A 20,790-nucleotide genomic window follows, 5' to 3' on the forward strand; every position below is an offset into this window, starting at 1 on the left:
ATTTCTGACCTGAAATCTGGCAGTTGTGTTGGGTGCTCACTGGGCTCTTCATCTACCAGGGTAAAACCAGGAGTGTGAAATCTGGGGACTGCTAACACCTCTGCGTGGCCTTTCTGGGTTGCTTTCAACAAAACATCTCAGTGTGGGAGAGAACCTGGGCAGGAACATCTACATCCATCTGGAAGTGGGGGAAACAGCAGCGTGATAAAATAATTTGGCAATACTGAGTTTGCAAGTCCCCAGCTGCAGCCTGGACGACGTTCCAGCCTCTAAAGCGTCTGTGTGACATGACACAACAGGGGGCACATGAATGAATCCAGGCTGGAAAGCAGTCCAGTTCCCCACTGCTGATGGAGACATTAGGGGTGGCAAGATTCCAGCTGGTTTTGTCCTGGGAAAGCTGGATGAAGCAATTACAGCTCACCTGAAATACCCTTCTGAGAGTTCCCCAAGCGCGATACCCCAGCAATGTCTTCAAGCAGGGAGGTGCAACTAAATACAGCCTCTCCGTGTTTATCCTCTTCTTTTCCTCAAGACAGCTTGTGAAAATACAACATGGGATGTAGGAAGTGAGTATGTTAGCCAGAGGGATGGGCCAGAGCAGCAGGAGCAGGGCTGAACACGTGCACAGCCACCCGCAGCCCTCCCGAGCCCTCGCGCGCGCGTTATTAATCTGAACTTACACGGGGAGTGAGAGTTAGGAACACCAGTAAAAGATGGTACCAAAATTTAATGCCAACCAAAATGAAACAATAAAAGATTCAGCACAGTGTTTTTTATCACCCTCCAGGTTATAATAAATCATTAGTTAGGAGAATCAAAGCACAGAATCACAAGGACAAGGTAAAGTTATGTCCTTTATGGGAGGGTTCTAAGCCTACAGGCTGAATATTCAGCCACTGCTGAACTCATACTTCAGTCATACTGTCCTGATGATCTTGATGACTGACAAATCTCTCCTCTCTTCCTCCAAAAATTAAAAACCCCAAATATGCAAACTCAGGTACTGTCACCACTTCAAAAAAATCTGTGTTTTTCTGGTTTGGGAACAATGGTCCCAAGTCAGGTCACTACACTTGGCTGTCCTTGCTGCAGCAGTGGAGAGAGGCACCACTGCTGTGTATTTAAGCAGCCTGATGATCAGGAAAGGTGGTTAAATTTACAAAAGCCACTTGACTCATCTGAGAAATGTCCTTAATCAGATGACACCGATGATTCTGAAGAAGGGCAGGCAATGACACTGCAGTTTGTGTCCTCAGAGGTGAACCATGCTCAGGGTCCTCACCTCCACAGAGGTTTCTACAGAGCCCCTGCAAAAAACCTGGAGGGATATCCTACATCAAACAAGCAGTGACCTCTTTGACCATGACCCAAAAAAGAATCTCTTGGCAAATTTCCATCACACAAAAGATATTGCAGCTACACAGTGGAAAAGGGAAATGTTTTGGGTTGGCAGCTAAATGATGAAGCCCATAATGAGCACAGAGCCCTCTTGTTTTACATATGCAATGTGCTCTGCCTTTCTTAAAGCTGTCACAGAAGCCCTGTCGATAAGTGTGGAGGCGGCATGAGGGCTACAACTAAATGCATGTTCCATTGTTCAGATGTCAGGGAGCCTGAGCTGCTCTCACAGGAATTACATTCAGACAACGTCAGTCTGAAAGGAAAGGAACGGGCGATACCAGCCCACCATCACCAGCTCTGCTAAAAAACCCTCAGAAGAAGAGTTTGACCTTGTGGATGTTAGAAGACTCACAACACTCATGAACAACTTTGCACTGGTGGAACTGCCTTTTGGAGCAAAGCTATTGCTGGTTGTTTTGCAGCAGGCCCAACCAAATGTCTTGGCAAAAATCATTTACCACCACCAAAGCTGTAGGAGGCAAGTCCCTGGAAGGATCCAGGCTCATGAAATGGTGCACAGTGTTTTAAAGTTCCTCTGTTAGACCTGGACTGTGATGCACAGCTCCAGGGATGGTAATAACAGGCAAACCAGTTTGTCTTTTTTTACAGTGAACTCTCTCCAAGTCAGATGTCCCACCCTACGTGGACCCAGCAGCAGCTGGAACACTGGATTTCACAGGATCAGACTTTTTAACCAGAGCTTGTCTGGGGCAAATGCAGCTACTCGGGGCAGATCTCAGGGGATGTGCAGACAGCTTTTTCAAAAGGTTCCATTTGTCTCAGAGAAGCTGTGGCTGCCCCATCCCTGGCAGTGTCCAAGGCCAGGTTGGACAGGGTTGGGAGCAACCTGGGATAGTGGAAGGAGTCCCTGCCCATGGCAGGGGTGGGAACAATACAATAAATTGGGAAAGCAGGGTAGTGAGGCACAGTGGCTCTAAATGTCACGTTAGATACCGTGGTGCTCATTGAGATTTAGGCTTTAATGTGCTGGATTTTGCTCCACATGACACAGCTGCCTTCACAGAAGCTGTGCATCAGTGCACATCCTGCTGCACGTAAGATCAAAGTGTCTCTTCTTATCTCAAAGGAACCTTCAGCAACAAGACAGTGTAATTTGAAATCATGCAGCTACCAAATACAGACAGAGATAAAGCTTGTCTCATTTAGCCCATTGCAATGAAGACAGGGAAAAGGCAAAATACTGAGGTTGGTAAGCACATTCAATCCCACTGGACAACTGAACACCCAAAGGTGTGGTTCCCAACACCCCCCAGCTCCCAGTGTCTTCTGAAATGTTCCTGATTTGGAGGAGACCCATGGGCAGAGCGAGGCCAGCTGAGAAAGCAGTGAGGTGATGTCCTCCCAAGCAGTCTGCCAAGTGCCCATCAGTTCTGTGTGAGCTCCTGCTGGTTCCTTCTAGCAAGGAACTGCCTCAGAGTCTGGCCCTGAGCACGAGGAGCCGCCGTTCTGTGGGGCAGGGTTGTTGCACTGTCGCCTTCTTGTCCTCTCACCTCCTGAACACGGGGACCAGCTGGCCCAGCACCCCCAGTTTCCATTAACAGCAGCATCTGGAAAAGAAACAACCACAAAGCTGGAAAGGACAGTCAGAAACAAGCAGCTCTTTCCATGGAAGAGCTGTCAGCTCCCATGAGTTGTATTTGAATATGAACAGCCCTGCTAACCCTGTCCCCATCACTAACAATATACTGGAGTTGTTAACAATGAGGGGCTGTTTCAGAGATGTTAATTCTCTGTTCAGCATTTCTGGTGTTTGTTCAAACTACACTTCAGGAAGATATGAAAGTGGGGAAAAAAGCAATTAGCTTTATCTTTGCTTGAAGGATGTTTCTCTCTTTGTCCAAGTTCAGGCCTAGATAAGAAACAGACCAACTAAACTTGTCTTGGCCACATTTCGAGGTGGTAGGGGCAGTGTTAGTGCTTCAGTGAACAACAGCTTGACTATTCAGCTTTCCCTCCATTGCTTTTCCTATTACACTGATTCTTCTGGACCCTGAGCACGTGAGTGACATAAATTCAAAATCCTGAGAATCACGGAGGCAACACATAAAAGGAGGAAATGGGAGTGAGAAATGAAGTTACAGTGTTGACAAATGGATGGATGTGAGCTTTGAGAGGGTTGGATGTGACCATGAGTGTGAAAAACAGACTGAAGTAAGGTGTCAGTGACTCCACCATTCAAGGCTCCATGGGCTGCCTTAGAAATACCCAAAAGCTGACCCCCTGTTCAGTGAAATCTTGGCTTAAAGTGCATTTCAGCCTGGCTCAGTCTGGACACAGCCATGCAGAATGAATACTGGGTAAGGCTGTAAACAAAGCCAGTGATAAATGCAGTGCATCAAATTGTGGGTTGGTGCCAGAGCTCTGGGTGCCTGGGATCTGGTAGTATTTAGCATCTAAATTAATGAGCTGGAAGAAGTAAACAAAATGATTAAATTCACAGATGATCCTAAACTAGAAGGAGTTAAGAACATCAGTCAGGAGACAGCAGAGACATAAAGTTGACCAAGAAGCATTAATAAATGTTTCGAAGCAACATAATAAGATTTTAAGATTAGAATGCATGGTAGCATATCTGGGGGGGAACAGTTTGCAACATGCTGGCTTTATCAAAGGGAAAAACTTAGGAAACACAGCTGTTTCCTAAGGAGGAGATCTGAGGCTTTCCAGGGATTGTGAACTAGGCAGGAATTCCTATTTGGATACAATTGCAGGGCATGTACGTGCAAAAATAAACCCACCTCCTCAAGAGGGCACAGAAATTCAGACAAGGGACAGGGAAAACACATCTGTCCCCTTTGCAGGGGCCCAGCTGGGTGCATTGAGCTGGGCAGCCTGGGGACAGCCAGGGCTGGCATCACTCCCCATCCCTGGACACTCCAAACACCGCTGGGATTGTCCCTGGGAGCTGGGGACTCTCACCTTTCCTCCTGCTGATCTCGCAGGCGGTGCCGCTGTAGCCGAGGGGACACAGGCACTCACACTCTGCTCCTGAAAGCAAGCACAGGGGGTGGGAATTACAGTCCTGGAGCCACACTGCCCAGCAGGCATCCACTTCTCTCCAGCACCTCATCTTCTGGGAGGAAGGGACAGTGGGTGAAATGGCATTGCTTTTCTCCAGTGCTGAAGGGATCAGTACCAATGAAGAGGGGAGCTGTGACTGTCCTGCACTCCCTCTCACCTCTCCAGACATTTGTTCCTGCCCTGCAGCTCCACCTCAGACCCACTGGTGCAATTCCAAAAGCCAGGGGTCCACAGACTCCTCCTGCTCTTCTCCAAAAGAGATCACAGAATGCTGGGATGGTTTGGGTTGGGAGGGTCCCTAAAGCTCATCTCATCCCTGCCATGGGCAGAGACACCTTCCACTCTCCCAGGCTGCTCCAAACCCTGTCCAGCCTGGCCTTGGACACTTCCAGGGATCCTGGGGCAGCCACAGTTTCTCTGGGCACCCTGTGCCAGGGTCCCATCACCCTCACAGCCAGGAATTCCTTCCCAGCATCTCATCTGTCCCTGCCTTCCCTGTGGCCTCCCTGGGACTCGCTCCAGCAGCTCCATGTCCTTTCAGTATTTGGGGTTTCACACCTGGGCACAGCACTGCAGGTGGGGTCTCTGGGGAGTGCTCTTGGTAAAGCTGATAAAGAACAAACTGCAGCATCAAGAAAGAGCAACCAGGACAGGAATATCCCAACTAGGTTTTGTGGCTGAGGAAAAGCCCAGTATCCCTGCTCTGGCAACCCAGGGATGTGCAACCCATGTCAGGAACCTGGAGAAGAGTTCCCATTTAGGAAAATACATGGCCATTTAAAACTTTTGCTGAGAAGATCCTAAATGAAATACTAACCTGGACTCAGCTCCTGTAAAGTTATTTAAACAAAGGTCACCATAAGACAAATGCTTGAATTGCTACAATCAGCTGGCTGGTACCTGAAGTGATAGTTTCTGCATTAGACACAATTTGATGATAACAATTCTCATCAGAACTTCTGCAGATGCAGATTGGAATTAGGCACTTGACAAAATGGTCCCTTTGTTAGAAGCTCTCATCACATCATATATCTCTTGTTTAGGCAGAGCGGTTTTCATTTAATTTGATTATTTTTCCCCTTCATTTTTTAAATCACAGCCTGCTTACAGAGGAGGACAGCTTCTATCAGAAACAGGGTGAGGTGGTGGTGATCGCTGTGCTTGGCACTTATATGGTGCTTTTCATCTTCAAAACCCTTTTACAAACACTAATTAATGCTGAGACAGTAGTCACTTCTCCAGAGGGATGGAAGCAATCTTAAAAGCAAAAGAAGGAGACTTAAAGATGTTAAGGATTATTTTTTTTATAAATGAATAACTGAGAAGTAACAAATTCTCCTGTGAAACTGATACAGACAGTGGTCACTCCCATGACAAAGACACATCCCTTGACTTTACTGTCTTTACTTACCAGGACTCTACAAACAGAGCAACTTTAAAAACACAAAGTAATTCCCTGATAAAGAAATATCAGGAAAAACTGAAGAGCAGCTTGCTTGCCATGTGCTCCCCACGAATTCCCAGCTGATTTCAGAGCAGAGGAGCCCTGTACCTGTCAGGAAGGGGATGCCATTCCCGTGGCACGGAGCACAGCGACAGGAACTGGTCTCCAGCTGGAACTCCTCCAGAGCCCGGCGCAGATTCTCCTTTATTCTGCTGGAATCAGCCAAGTCAGAGGGAGCCACCAGCTCATACAGAGGCTCTGCCTAAAGGGAGGGGAGAAACTCCATTAATTCCCGAGCTCAGAACGCCGTCAACATCGCAAGGCTGGGTGGTGGCACAGCTGGAGGGGAAATGGAGCCTGTGTGGAAATCTCCAGCTTCCCCCTTGCTATTGGCTAAAACCTTATGAACAGCAAGGCCACGATGTCAGGAACGTTCCCAGGGATGCTCCCCTTGGCTTCCCACACCAGAGCAGTTGGAAATGTGCAGCAGCCACTTTGTTGGATAAGAAACAGGCTAAGTTGCACAGGAGTTTCATTAAATCCTTTCTCATCCATTTTTCTGGTACAGATGTTTACAGATCAGATTTGCTCAAACTTACATTTTCTGAGTGATCTCTTACTCTGATTTAAAAAATTTCCCCTAAAAACCATCCACAAAAGTCTCCTCCTACAGCCCCCCAGCACAGCCAGAGGCACCAGAGGCATCAGCACTTCCACCTTCACCACTCCTGCATTTCAGGGCTGGTTTTTATCTTATGGAACCCAGGTAAGGGTTTCATTGCCTTCCAGAAAGGAGAGGATTTGATCTCCATCTGCAGATGGGGTCAGGGGGAGAAGACAAGGGACCAAGGAGACCTTGGCTCACTCATTTATTTTCTCCTGAGAACAAGGGGAATTCAAAGTGTGGTGTTAACAGTGCCATCACCCCCTCCTGCCAGGGGGATGATAGTTCCATGTGCCACCAGAGCATCCATCCCCAATTCCCATCCTAACTGCAGAGATGCTGCCGTGCAGGCCATGCACAGGAAACACAAAAAATTCACCCTCCTGCCATCACAGGCTCAAACTACAAGAATTAAAGAATGTTCCAATAAAAAAAAAAAAAAAAAGTTCCTCATTTCCTGCTGCTGTTCATCCACTCTTCATCAATTATCTGTGATCCATACTTCGCTTTTTGAATTCAGATCATACAAATGAGGAAATACACTAAGAGTGACCTGCCAAGTCCCTCCAGCAGATGATTTATGAACTGATTTGCTTTAGTTTTCCCTAACTAAGCATTCTTGGGCTGACATTTAGTCACACTCCGCTGGTACTTTTGATCTTCAAGCCCCACAGGGATATTGGTATGGAAATGAAGATACCAAATCCAAATTACATCCGCCTGAGGTTTTTCACTGGGCAGTCTGGTCAGTGATGCCAGGCAAGACAAAGAACACCTCAATTCCTCATGGGAGGTTTTTCTGTGTGTGGGATTTGGTGCTGAGGGCTGCATTTCTCTTGTCTCCTGTCCTGAGACCTCCCAGTGCATTTCTGGAAGGTCAATCCACAGCACACCAGGGGCTGCAGCAAGTGCCAGATGGGCACTGGCTGTGTTTCCAAATTACTGATTTTTGCTTGCTTCACCTTTTTAGAAATCACCTCTTTCTCGAGAAACAACTCCCTTGTACAAATGTAAAGATTTTTGCCAAAAATTAAATTATACAATAAAAAGCAACTATAAATCAACTTCTACCTCTACCAGTCCAAACTCCTATTTAACAGGATATTCTCTTGCACCTTGGTACTGTTCACTCATTTTGACATTAAAGATGATGAGGCAGAATTGCTGCACACTTCTGCTTGCTTTTTTGCATTTCTAAAACTCTCCAGGGTCAAAAATCCTTGACTCCTCAAAGCCTAGCTCCTGTTTTTAAGGTTCAACTAAGCTGCACAAACATCCAGGCATGCACAACGAACCACCTGACCTGCTGAACCACAAAGAATGGTCACTGGTGCTCACAGAAATTGATAAACATCAAGGAAAATAGAAATCCTTATAAAATACATGCTGCCAGGTACAATTTTTGGCAAGAAATGACATCTGCACATCCAGGTTAAAGGGTTAAAGCTGTTTACTTTATGTATTTCCAGCCACAGTCCCTGAATATTCACTTAGAGAAGCTACGCTGCACTATAAGGTCTGTGTTTCCTGTTTTGTTTTTTTCTCTCTGAATCCTGTTTATTTAAACACAGAGCTCTCCAAGGTGTTCAGCTGGGGCTGGAGGAAGTGGAGGGTGCAGTACCTTCAGCTTGATGATCTCAGGGTTGTACTGCACAGCATCTCCCCACTGCTGCAGGAGCTGGGCCGTGGGCAGGTCCCTGTGGGCCAGCGTGGTGATGTCTTCACTCGCTCCGCCGCGGACCAGCGCCACGAAATCCTCCACAAACTGTTTCCTGGCAGTGCTGTCTGCAAAAATGCACTCAGGGAAGTGCCCAGCTCTGCCCAGGTTGTGCCTTTGTGGGCTGCAGTTACCAGCTAACAGCAAAATCGCTCCCACACACACCCGTCCCACCCAGAGGGCAAAGGAGAAAGGCCACAAGTGCTGCTCACCTGGTTTCCTGCAAAGTGTGTGCTGTGTCCCTCCTGCTTCCTTGCAGGAATTCCCCAGCCTGCTCCCTGCACCCTAAATTCCTTCCCCATGGTTTTAAGCTCACAGGTCCTTCCCCAGCCCGATGCTCCTCGCCACCAGGAATGTTCCCTGCTCTCCTCCATGTATTTCCAGGTGCACATCCCCAGCTCCCCACATCCCCAGGGGCTCCCACAGCACCATCACCTCCCTGCTTTCCCCATCAGGATGCAGAAAGAGGCGTGCTGGGTTGCCCTGCTGAGAGGTGGGGGTTGATTTAACACAGGCCAGGTGGGAAATGAGTGATCTGTCCCTGCTTCTCCTCGGGGTGCTGAGCAGATATTTACTCTCTACACAGATAATCTTGGAAAAACCCCGAGCTCTGAGACATTTCCCCCTCTGTTAAGCCTGGCTGGGGTTAGCCAGCAGACTCAAAAGTGGCTGTGAGGGAGTGGGGAAATATTTCAGGCAGGCAAGATCACAAAACCTTCCTTTCACTATGAGAAAGAAATGAAATGGCAGAAGTATTTCATGCTTACCTCCAATCTCTTTCAAAAGGGCTTTACAGCCAGCTGAATCTACTCCAAGTCCCACAGAGATTTTATGAAGATCCACAGCAATGTTAAAGCCCTTCTGTGCACATTTCTGGACATCACTCAGAGAATAACCTTAAATACACAAAAAAATGTAAGGATTTAATACAACTGTTTTGTGTTCTATGTCCACGTACACAGAAAATGAGAGTTGATGAGTATTTTTTCCTTTAGGAAAAGAAAAAAAAAAGATATGCTGAAGAAGATTATTTCTTGGGTTTTTTTTGATACTTAACAGAACTGTATGAAATGAAATGAAATCTCTATGTTTTACAGAACGCTCTGAAGCAAAGTGGAAATGCAAGGTAAAAGCTGGAAGAGGAGGATTTTAGTCACCCACCAAGCTGCACTGGGTTAAGCACAGCTGTAGTGGGTAGGAAAACAGTGCATGTCCAACCACAGACTACCCATCACCTCTTCCCATGCCCAGGATCCAGTTTTTTAAGAGGAATAGATGGAATAGCTTTTCCTCTTTTCACCAGCTCACATCTCCAATTCTCTGCTGCCAGAAGAGTCCTAAGTGCTTCATGGAAATGTAGACTGGATATCAGGAAACATTTCTTCACCAAAAGGGTTTTCAAGCCCTGGAAGAAGTTTCCCAGGGCAAGGGTGGAGTCACCAACCCCAGAGGGATTCACAGGACATGTGGATGTGGCACGTGGGGACATGGTTTAGTGGTGGCCTTGGCAGTGCTGGGTTAACACTCAGAACCCATGATCTTAGAGAGCTTTTCCAACCTAAAGGATTCCATGATTCTAAGATGTGGCAGATTGGATTCTGTGTGAGAGCAGAGCAAGAACCAACCGTGTCACACAGTGTGTGATACCAGGTCTGCAAAAGAAAATTTCAGTTCCAGCACAGACAGTACAAAGAAAATGAGGGATCTGAAGGGAAAAATCTGAATTCTCAGGCTGGACCTACAAAACCCTGATGAGAACTTAAGGCCCAGTTCAGCACTTGTGTGAAAATGTTGTTTTTGCTGCAGGATCCTGATCTGGGACAGCAGACACTGTGCTTTTTCATGCAAGCAATAATACTTAGTTCAAACAAATGTGGCTTGTGATGGGCCCACAGCAACAGCTGAGAAATTGGGAAACTCTGTTAGAATTTGAATACCTGAAATGTGAATCTAAATTCTGTCCCTCTCTCTGTTTCAGGGTAAGGAACATCCCACACAGCAGAAGAACAAACAAACAGAGTATTGCACAAAGCAGAGCCCAGCAAATGCCTCTGCAAACAGCAGAGGCAGTTCTTCACTCCCCTGCCAATGAATAAATAATTGAGAGTGCAGCTATTGATTAATGTCACACTGCTCGCTCTGTCCTACACAACAATCATCATTTCTCACAACAAAGGGAGCCAGAGCCAAAGAGCAGGAGCAATGTCAGGCACAAGAGTCACCCAGTAAATTATTTACTGTTTCCTACATGCTGGAAAAGCTCTCCAGGCTAAAGGTGTTTCAAAACTGCCATTTGAAAGGCAGTGGAAAAAGGACTTGGATGAAGGTTTTCAAAGCTAACAGAAGTGTTAAGATCCACGATTCTAATTCATCTCAACATCTTGTCAGCCTCTAAAACATGTTGTCTAAAATACTTGCCACAGGGCCTTTCTTTGTGAACTAAATCCAGCCCATGATGCTGAGCATGCTTTGAAAACCTCTTCATTCACTGCCAACGAGCACCTCTAACCACATTTCCTGCTGGATTTCTTTGAGATGCTGTTGACTCCTTCTCCCATCATCTCCCTCTCCTGATCTCAGACCTGAGCCATCCCTGTGTGCCTGCACAGAGGTTTTCCCACCCAAAATCTGGCCCCCAAGCTCCTTCCCAACCACCAGATGCACGTACCCGCCCTGCGGAGCTCGTCGCTGTTCATGACCAAAGTGTATTCATAGATGCCTCCAACAGTGGCCTCCTTGATGAAGTGTGTCCCGAAATCCCTGTAGAGCTCCCGGAATTCCCCGTAGCTGTATTCCGTGGGGAGCTGCCGGAGCCGCTGCAGGAACTCGTGATGCAGCATCAGGGCTCGGGGCTTCAGCTTGTAAACACCAACAGCCAGCTCAGAACGGGCGTGGATGAACTTGCTGGACTGCAGGAAAGGCAGGAGCATCATCAGGAGAACCCAGGAGGAGTGAGGGATGTCACTCTCATGACGGTGTGAATTCCATGTTTGCAGTTGAACAATCAGCGCTGCTCGGGGTTTATTGATTGCACAGTTTCCAACTGGAAACCCTGTCACTGGAAATCTCCTAACTAACTTTTGCAAAAAGCAAAACTTTTAGTAGTCAATATTCCTGAGACTCAGGCTATGACTGGGACACAGGAAAAGGCAGGGTCCAGGTTCTGATGTGGCACATCCAGAATGCAAGGACACCTCAGCATCCTGCAGGACCTAATAAACCTGATAATCAATAACCTAAGCATCCTTCACCCCTAATAAAACTTCATCTCTCACAAGCTCTCTCCTGAAAAGTTCTGACATCTGAAATTCTGATTTTTATGGGAAATGGTCATTCTCTGGCTGAGCCAGATTCATATTTGTATTTCACAGAATATGCCCTTATCAAAACTGAAAGAAGTAAACACAAACACTCCCTCTCTCACACACACACACATTTATATGTCTCTGTGTAGGTATGTAAACATGGATCATTTTTTTTCTGTCCCCTTTCTGGCATAGAAGTCTGGAACAGAAAATCTATTCCATTATGTTCAAAGGATTTAGTGTTCAGTTGCCTGGGCCAGCAGGACAAGCACATCAGGGAGGGATCAGCATAGAATGCTGCAGCTTAAATAATAAAATCAGGACTTAAATATTTGGTTTCTTTATGGATTTCTGTCCAAATGCTTCTCATCAACCTCTGATCTTATTGTGAGAAATTCTGCTTTGCAGGAAGCAAATGCAGGGAGTACTTTGCCATTCCTGAGTACACTTTATACCAAAAGGAGTCACAGATTGGTGATACTATTACACCACTGATATGAGCTACCTTTGTTTATGGCAATAACAGATGAAAAAAAAAGAAAAGAAATGATGGCAGTCGTAGGAGCTATAGATTCAAGCTGAAGAGGCTTATTGGTTTCAATTTTTCACTACAAACATTCAAAGGTGGATGCCCAGCAGGGCAGTGGACAGACCACACTGAGAATCAGAGAATATCCACAGCTGGAAGGCACCCACAAGGATCACTGAGTCCTCTCAACAACTCGTGGCTGATTTCAAAGGTCAAGCAGCCCAGATGCTGGCTGAGAGCTGAATGGAAAAGCTCCTGGATGCTGCAAACACAAAGGAATGCATTGTGGGGGCAGTCAAGACTTGGACAAATGGCAGAATCCAGGTGGGGGAAGGATTTGATTTATGCCAGTCCTGGCTGCCGACCTGAGGAGGAGCCTCAAACCAACACACACCCACACACTCACAGGGAACACATTAGCAGGGAATTAAGTGGAGCAGTGCTTACACTTGAAGAAAATCTTTTCATCCTCTGCATGAACTTCTTGAACCTCATGTCATTTGAATTGTAACCAAGTTCAAACACTTTTGGTATTTTTATACCGATGCTGAAGCTTGACTGCGAAGCTTTTGCCTTCAGGACACTGCTTTCATAATTTGAGTAGGAGTCATATTCAGTCATTGTAAATTCATATTTGCCTTTGGTCTAAACAGAAAGGAAAAACAACACATCTCATTTCCTGCACAGTGATTGTACACCTGAAGCGTGGGGAAGGAATGCAGACACAAATATACTTGTGAATTAATGCTTGCACTTTGAAGATGAAAAGCCTTGTATAATTGCAAAGCACTATTATTATTAACACAGGTACTTCAAGAATACTTCATTTACAGCAGCAGGAAAGCTCCTATCTCCTCCATACTGCAAGGTCCTCAGGCTTTCACTTAATATGTCAGTCTTAAGCAAAGAGGGTGAAATCTTAAACACAGGCATCAATTAAAGTACAAATTCTAAAAGGAAAAGGTTTCCTTGTGGGCAGCACTCAAAAACATCATGTCATCAGAAGCACTGAGGTCAAATACATAATATTTGAAACACAGCTTTGATGGATGACAGGAGCAAGTTCTCACACAAAGCACGTGGTGTGTTCAACACCATGGAGTGTGTGGGGCATGAGGATGTTCTAGAACAGGACAAAAATCAGCCTGATCTTATTGGGTGTCAAGATTTCTGTGATTTTTTTTTTTTTTTTTAACAAAATGATCCAGCAATGAAGCTTTGGGCACTAAATCCACTGGAATATGTGTGTGTAAGTTTATTTGCAGGCACATCTGGCACGTACCTCTGGTGTGTAGCTTTCTATGTTGTACGGCTTCCTGAACCTCGTGTCCCTGATGTAATGGGGAGAACATCCCCCAGCGTAGTACCTGTGATCCAGAACCAGCCCTTCCAAGCTGTTTGTGAAGATATTCAACCTGGAGGTGAAGCAGAACACCAATATTTCATGGTGCCATCAATTCAGAGCTAAACACTGAATCCCTTGGCTTAGAAAGGTAAAATATTGTTTTATTTGGTCACAGGCTCTTTGCTTCACACTTCTTTAATTTGAAACCCCAAAAGAAAGCTTGGGCTCCTTCACTGTCCAACCAACCCAGGTGCTGCAGAAGAACCTGACTAATTAGAAAGCAAAAGACAGAGCTGGATTTTGATACTTTTGATGAATATAAATGGCAATTTCATCCCCCAGCTGTGAATGACACCACTGTTACTGCACCAGCACTGGCAGCTTTGTGGCCTTTTAGTGGAACACTCCAGGAAAAGGAGAACAAACTGGACCAGCTAAACCCCCACCCCATCAGGCTGCTCACCCTGAGCATCCCAAAATATCCACAGCATCCATCAGAACCTTCAAAGACAGGTTTGCCAGCCCATGGCATCAATCCAGACTGATTTTTAATTCACACTTCTTCATTCTGCTTTATCAGCCAAAATCTTTGCCAGGTTGGTCAAGGGTCAACCAGAGGTCAGTAGATAACAGTAAAAATTGTTGGGGAACAAGAAAAGAGGTACTCAAGCAATAGCTCAGCTAATCCTTGAGACCACAGGGAGTTTTCCTTTGATTTCAGTGGATGATGGACAGAAACCTTAACCTTTCTGCTCTAAGGAAGGATGTAGCACTGCAGTTTGTGGAGATGAGGAGATTAAACCCCATCACTTGCTTTGCCCATTGCTGCTGGTGGGATGAAACTTCATCAAAAAGACCTCACAAAAAAGCTCTCAGTACTCCAGGACTCTGTTAGATCTGCCCCTCCTGATTTTGGGGAGAGAGGCTTACATGATAATGACTCTGAAGATGTAAAAAAAATTAACTCTAATTTTAGAACAATCTGGAAAAAAAAGGGAAGTCCACTAAAAGCAAATTACTGAGCAATTGTAGCTTCAAAGAGATGAGAAGCATGTTCCTATAATTGTCCAACATTATTTTTAATTTTGATTAAACTCCAAAGTACAAAGCATTAGCAATGACATGTGCAGCAGCCATATCTCCAGAGAATAATGAGAAAATTATATTTTTCCTTGCAATATGATTTTCCTTTTTCTTTTTTTAATGTAAAAAGCAATTTTTTCCCTGCAGAATTAGAAAAAAACCAAAAGCCCCTCTTTTCACACAGTCTGATCTTACAGAAAGTTGTCACAATCTTAGACTGCAAAAGCTGAATCCATTCAGACTTAGATTTTAATCCCCACAGAGCTGCTAATATGCAGGTTTACCCTACCCCACTCACACAAAGCACAAAAATTCCACCACCTCTCAGTGTCATGGAAGAAATCAAAGGAATTTGAACACCGTTCTCCCTCCCCACCAAAACAATGCAGGCTGTAAGGATACAAACCCAAGGAATCATGGAATGATTGGGTTAGGAAGGACCTTTAAAGGTCAGTAAGTCCCACTCCCTGTCAAGGGCAGGGACACCTCCCACTGTCCCAGGTTGTTCCAAAACCCATCCAACCTGGTCTGGAACACTTCCAGGGGTGGGGCAGCCACAGCTTCTCTGGGCACCCTGAGCCAGGGCCTCACCAGCCTGAATTTATTCCCAATACCCCATCTAACCCTGTCCTCTGGCAATGGGAACATTCCCCCTTGTCCTGTCACTCCAGGCCCTTGTAAATCATCTCTCCCCATCTTTCTCGTTGACTCCTGCAGTTACTGCAAGGCTGCAATCAGATCACCCCCAGAGCCTCCTCTTCTCCAGGCTGAACAATCCCAATTCTCTCAGCCTTTCCCCACAGCAGAGCTGCTCCATCACCCTGAGCAATTTGTGACCCTCCTCTGGTCTAGCTCCAACAGGTCAATGTCCCCCAGGTTTTGGATCAGGTTCCTGGATCCCAGCTCACTCCTGGATACAGCAGCTGCTCCAGCTTTCCTCTCTTCAGTGTTTGTCTGGAGTCACACGAGATCATCCTCAGCCTTAAATGAAAGAGCATCTCACCAAAGTCACAGACTTACCCTTTTGCCAGATTCTCTATTCCCCAGTACTCTTCCATCTTCTGGTCACATTTCCTGAACACTTTTTTGCAGTTTTTCTCATCTGACTGGTCCCCACAGTCGTCATCCCCATTGCAGAGCAGCCTCCGTGCAATGCATCTCCCTAGGATGGAAGGGGAAAGTCACTCACAAAACAATCTGTGATCACACTCCCTGACACGGAGTCTTGGAGCAAAACAGAAAACTCCTGGAATGAATGGTTTGAATCTAGCTGGAAAAAAAAAAATTCTTCTCTATTTGCATGGATACCCAAAGTCCATCTGCTCAGTTTCACTCCAAAGTGTCATAATCTTAAAATTCCTTGCTCATCGTAGGAATAAGTAATTAAATATTTATTTTAAATAAGTTTTATTTTATTGTTTATTATTTAAAATAATATTTTAAAATTTAAATATTTAATTTATTAATTTAAATAATTAAATTAATTTAAATAATTAAAAGTATAAAAAAGGTGTAGACTGTTTTTGGTAATTTTTTTTTTCATTTTCAGAGAACAAATGTGCCCTTTCAGCAGGCCTTGTAAATGGTATTATTATTTTTCTCTCTTCCCATGTCCACAATTATTGAGTGTTTTCAGTCTCACCAAAACACTGGAAGATGGAAATCAGTGTTTTTTCCTTTGCCCCATCTCAGGTGCCGAGTTCCTGTTGCTGTCACTTGTGCCACAGATTTTGCTGCTATAACCAGGTTGTAATTTCCTATTTGGAGATTCTAAAGATGGCAAATGGACTCACTCAAAGTCACTGACACAAACACAAGCACGGACAGAGCCAGGTCAATTCCTGGCATCCCTCTGGCCCAGCAAACTCCTGTAGAAGCAGAAATTCAGCACAGTGGCATCAGAAGTGACACCTGATTAACCTGAGCAGCGCCAGTGCCCAAACCCTTACCTGTCACTGCACACACAAACCCATCACAGCGAGCTCTGCTCCTGCAAGGGCTGCTCGTGACACAATCCTCAGCTTCTCTGTCCCGGTACTCACAGGCATCTCCACTGAACTGCGAGGGCTGCTCCAGGCGGGCAAACCTGTACTGTGATCAAATAAAAAATACTGACTCAAGCTCACTGAAATGGTGAATTTTACGCTTCCCTGGTTGAAAAACAAACTTTGTGTCGCCGAGATCTGATCTAAGCGCACTCTGTCATATTAAAGGAGAAAAGTGTCAGCACAGAAGTGTGATGCTGGTAATTTGCCTCGTTTCAAAGGTTTCTGATCAGCGACAGTTTTAATTTTACTGAGGAAGGGTTGAGGATTGGGAGGGAGGAAGGAAAGTTTGCCTTTCTTAGACAGTTTGTTTAAATGAGCCTGACAGTGCAGGGTGGGACTTTCCAAGAGTAAGGAAGGATTCAGTTCCATCTCCTCTCTTTCAATTAGTGCTGGTACCGACATCCCTTGTTATTTTCTGTCAGTGTATTTACTTGCCCCTCTGTATCATTAGGGACTTTTTCCGCCCACAACACTGCTGTGAAGCAGTCAATTACTCCATCCAATATGTCAGCCCTCCTTTTTTCCCCAGCTTCTGAGATTAACTCTTTGATAAGAAGTTTCACTCTCCCCCCAACTCCCAGCACTGGTTATTTCTGCTTAAGCCTGGGAACAGCTTCTCCAACTTGTTAGCAGAGGTCTCTCTGGCAACAGGGATTTTGCTCTTCACGCTGTTGGGATCATTACTTTCATTTGATGGGGTTTCTCGGGTGGAAAATGCTGGCTAGCAGACAAGAAAAAGCATCTTAATCCTCAGAGGCACCAAGTGTCTCCAGGTCCCACAGGGCACCATTAGTGGGGAAGGCGCCTCACACTGATGCTGGTAGGACAGGACTGTGTTGCAAAGTCCCTGCAAAGCCTGGCCTTAGACCTTCTCAGGACAGCGAGGCACCCTGGAAAGCACTGGAATTGCTGGGGGTGGTGAGCTGAAGAGCTAAAAGCCACCTGAAAGCAAGGCCCACAGTCTCACCTGTACAGGGCTTCTCTTGGCAGCCCCCCTGGTTCGCCCAACCCCAGAGACAAAAAGGACAAGGCTTGAAGGAGCTCCCAGATCCAGGTTTCTTGGAGGTCCCCAGGCCACAGACACTCACCCTTTTCTTCTGGCAGGGGTCACACTTGCTCCAGGAGGACCAGGAGGAGAGGACGCAGTCGCGGGGCTGTGGCGGGACACTCGCGGAGCGGGCGCGCCTGTCCCTGGCCTCGCTGTCACCGCGGCTCGGGGACTCCTGGCCACTGTGCCCAACAACACCAGAGTTTCAGGCTGTGACACCGAGCTGTGAGGACCTGGCACCTCAGCCCATGCTTGTGTGAAACCACACGCCAAGGAGAACTAACACTCACCACGCCTTGTGCGCAACCTCTGGATTTCAGTCCTCATCCTGAGGGCATTGATTCCACTGGCACGGATTCTGTGCCAAATCTGATCCTCTCTGAAGTGCCACAATGGGAAACTAAACCCCTGGCCACCAATCTGGGCTTCACCTCAAGCTGTGCAAGCAGTAAAACCTTCACCACCAGTTGCTGCCCTCGCTCCGTGGCTCCAAGGCCAGATACCTCCGTGACAAACACCAGCCCAAGGCCTGGCATGCACTCAGCATTTCTGAAAACCAGGCTCAAGTGTCTCTCTTTGCCCAGCAGCCCGGTTTTCCCCAAACTGGCCAAAGCGATTCTCAGATTCTACTCTCAGTTCACAAGTCATTAACCCATTAATCCCTTTCAACCCAATAACAAACCTGAACCCCAAGTGTGAGCCTTTACTCTTCACCCCAGCCACTATCTCACTCCCCTCGTGACAGCTGTCTCCAAGGTTTCCACAATGCCACGGTTAAAATGCTGCCTCCTCTTTTGGTGGATTCAGGATTTCTGATTAAATCCTCGTCCCACACAAATGCTCTCTTGTTGCACCTCCTTCAAGTGGGGAGCTTTAGTAAAATGTTGACAGTTTCTTTTCATACCCAGTCTGACAAGGAAACTGCCACAGCGATGTTCCCAATTCTTCCACCCCGACAAGGAACAGCATCAGCTGAAGCTTTAAGTGTGATTTAGTGCCTGGCATGGGGTTCCCATTATAGCATATTAAAAATCAAACGGAATAAAGGAATTACAAAACCTCATCAGCTTGCTGAGGCATGAAATCAAAGCTCAAAGTTCAGAGAACAGTGCAAAAATATAGTTAGATTGGCGAGATTACAAGATGTAGTTCTCTGAAACAGCAAAATCTATTGCACCAGGCGAGAAAGGAACAGCTCTCAGCCACATTCTCACCATTTCTGCACCTGAAGGAAACAATCCCTGTGTGCCCAGCACTGTGTGGGGCAGCCAGCAGGGAAGGAGGCTGCATGTTCAAACAACTCCACATTACAACACGAGCGTGGCGATTTGTCAGCTCCAATTTATCACCGGGACTGCCCCTCCGAAGCGGGAACGCTGCCCTGCGCCGACTTCCCAACGACGCCTTCTGCCATTCACTGGAGACGCAGAAATGGCTCACGACACCGACTGTGGCCCGTGCGACACCAAAGGCTGTGCTGATCCTGATGGTTTCTCCTGTCACCCCCTGCATGTGGCTTCAGAAACTCGCACTCACCCAAAGCCATGAGCAGTCTGGGCGCCGAGCACCGCACAGAGCAGCAGCAGCAGGTGGATGGGGCGCGGGGCGCTCATGGTGAGACACCACCGGAGATCCCACACCACCAACACCCCCACCCCGTCTGCCCCTGGGGGTTTGAACAGGGTTCAAGCAAAAAAAAAAAGAGAAACTGCTGAGCTGCTCTGCCACCCTGTAAACAGCAGATGACCCAGCACCTGGCAGGCTCACAAGGTAAACGCTGCAGTTGTTAGCACACGGCTTTCCCGAGGCGAGCAGGCAGGGAGCAAAGCTCTGCCTAGGAGCAATTTGCACTTTCATTTGTAATGCTCCTTTCAAGGGATGGGGAAAATGAATATTTCAACAAACGAAACATATTTGAGTCTTGGCAAGAAGGAAGTGATAAATAAACTCAAGTTGGCTTTCTAGGAATAGAGTGCAGAATCATTTATTTATTGCTGCTTTTCATGTCTGTCTTCCAGAGGAAGGTCAGACACGAGGCAGAAGCACTTACTCTCACGCCTCAGGGAAAGCCTTGTCCCTGAGACTGCCCTTCCCTGGGTCATTCCACAGAGATGCTCTGCTCCAAATACCAAGTCTTGAGCCCAGGAAAGCAGGACCAGTCAGGGTATCAAATGTAATGTCTCTGTGTTTTCCTGCTACTACACTGAGTCATTCTGTCTCTTAAATGGTCCTGACTGGGCTGAAAACTTACCATGGGCTGCTGCCATCAGTTCAGTTGTGCTTTCAAAGGCAGATCAGACCTGGCAGAGTTTTTCTTTGGTTGCCTGTTGAGCCGTCACATCCTGCTGCTTCTCCCTCCAGGTACAGCTTTTTGATTCCCGAGACACAAGCGCCTTTCCCTTCATTTTCCTGTTAGCCTTAGCCTACAGCAAGCATCTTACAGAGAGCAAAGGTCTCTGAATCTGTGTTTCCCTGCACAAAATGAGGAATATCACTGTTTTCCCACCCTTCTCCTTGCTGGACAATGCCTTTGAGAAGACAAGAGCCTGACTCTGTGCAACTCTGTCTTTTAGCAGCACAATCACCCTGGGACACATCTCTGAGAACTCTGGTGAAACAAAGAGCAAATACATTTTAATTTGCTCATTATGGCAATGATGGGGCTATACATAAAATTGTTCATGTTCAGTAATACCAAACAAACCCAACAACCGCAGTGCCATTACCTGGCTGAGTGCTACACCTTAAAGTGTCACAGTTACCTTCCAAATGACATTATTTTGCTTGTGGAGCCATGTCCCTGCAAAATAAGCAACTGGCTGAGACATCTCTCTGTTTTGGCAGCCTGATGATAACAGTTTAACACAGAGAGGCACATTAGCCGAATCCTTGTAGGAATCTGCTCCAAATAAAAGATTGTATTTCAGGCAGCCCTTTTTTCACCCAGAGTTACTGAGCACAGTGATAAAGTGCCCTCTAGACGTGGAGGACAAACTGCTAGGGGAGATGATTCAGGCTGTGCAAAGCTTTCTGTTTGCCTTTTTTGCCTGATTTTTTTTTCTTCCAAATGACTTTGCCCCAGCTTGAACCCAAGATGTGCCTGTGTGATACAGCTTGCTCAACCTCTGGCACGATTGATTCAGTTGTTAATCATTTGTCCA

The 20,790-nt window shown here is 46.4% G+C and overlaps 1 protein-coding gene across 1 annotated transcript; it reads right to left on the reverse strand.

The window, feature by feature from the left end:
• Positions 1–2,355: 2,355 nt before the first annotated feature.
• C8B (complement C8 beta chain) lies at positions 2,356–19,361 on the reverse strand. The gene is made up of 12 exons (XM_023932356.2): positions 19,166–19,361; positions 17,670–17,811; positions 16,483–16,624; positions 15,554–15,695; positions 13,388–13,520; positions 12,553–12,750; positions 10,940–11,180; positions 9,039–9,167; positions 8,176–8,339; positions 5,999–6,152; positions 4,345–4,413; positions 2,356–2,972 (listed from the first exon to the last, which is right to left on the reverse strand). The coding sequence occupies exons 1-12, from the start codon at positions 19,240–19,242 to the stop codon at positions 2,821–2,823; spliced, it is 1,743 nt and encodes a 580-aa protein (XP_023788124.2). The 5' UTR covers positions 19,243–19,361; the 3' UTR covers positions 2,356–2,820.
• Positions 19,362–20,790: the final 1,429 nt, after the last annotated feature.

The sequence above is a fragment of the Cyanistes caeruleus genome, chromosome 9, assembly GCF_971803275.1.
Source record: "Cyanistes caeruleus chromosome 9, bCyaCae1.hap1.1, whole genome shotgun sequence".
NCBI lineage: Eukaryota > Metazoa > Chordata > Aves > Passeriformes > Paridae > Cyanistes > Cyanistes caeruleus.

Excerpts from the sequence above, each read along its gene's own strand:
- C8B (XM_023932356.2), bottom strand. The coding sequence starts at position 19,242 with ATGAGCGCCCCGCGCCCCATCCACCTGCTGCTGCTGCTCTGTGCGGTG. Across the intron at positions 13,521-15,553 it reads ATAGAGAATCTGGCAAAAGG|GTTGAATATCTTCACAAACA; the intron begins GTAAGTCTGTGA and ends CTTCACCTCCAG. Across the intron at positions 4,414-5,998 it reads TGGCATCCCCTTCCTGACAG|GAGCAGAGTGTGAGTGCCTG; the intron begins GTACAGGGCTCC and ends GCTTGCTTTCAG.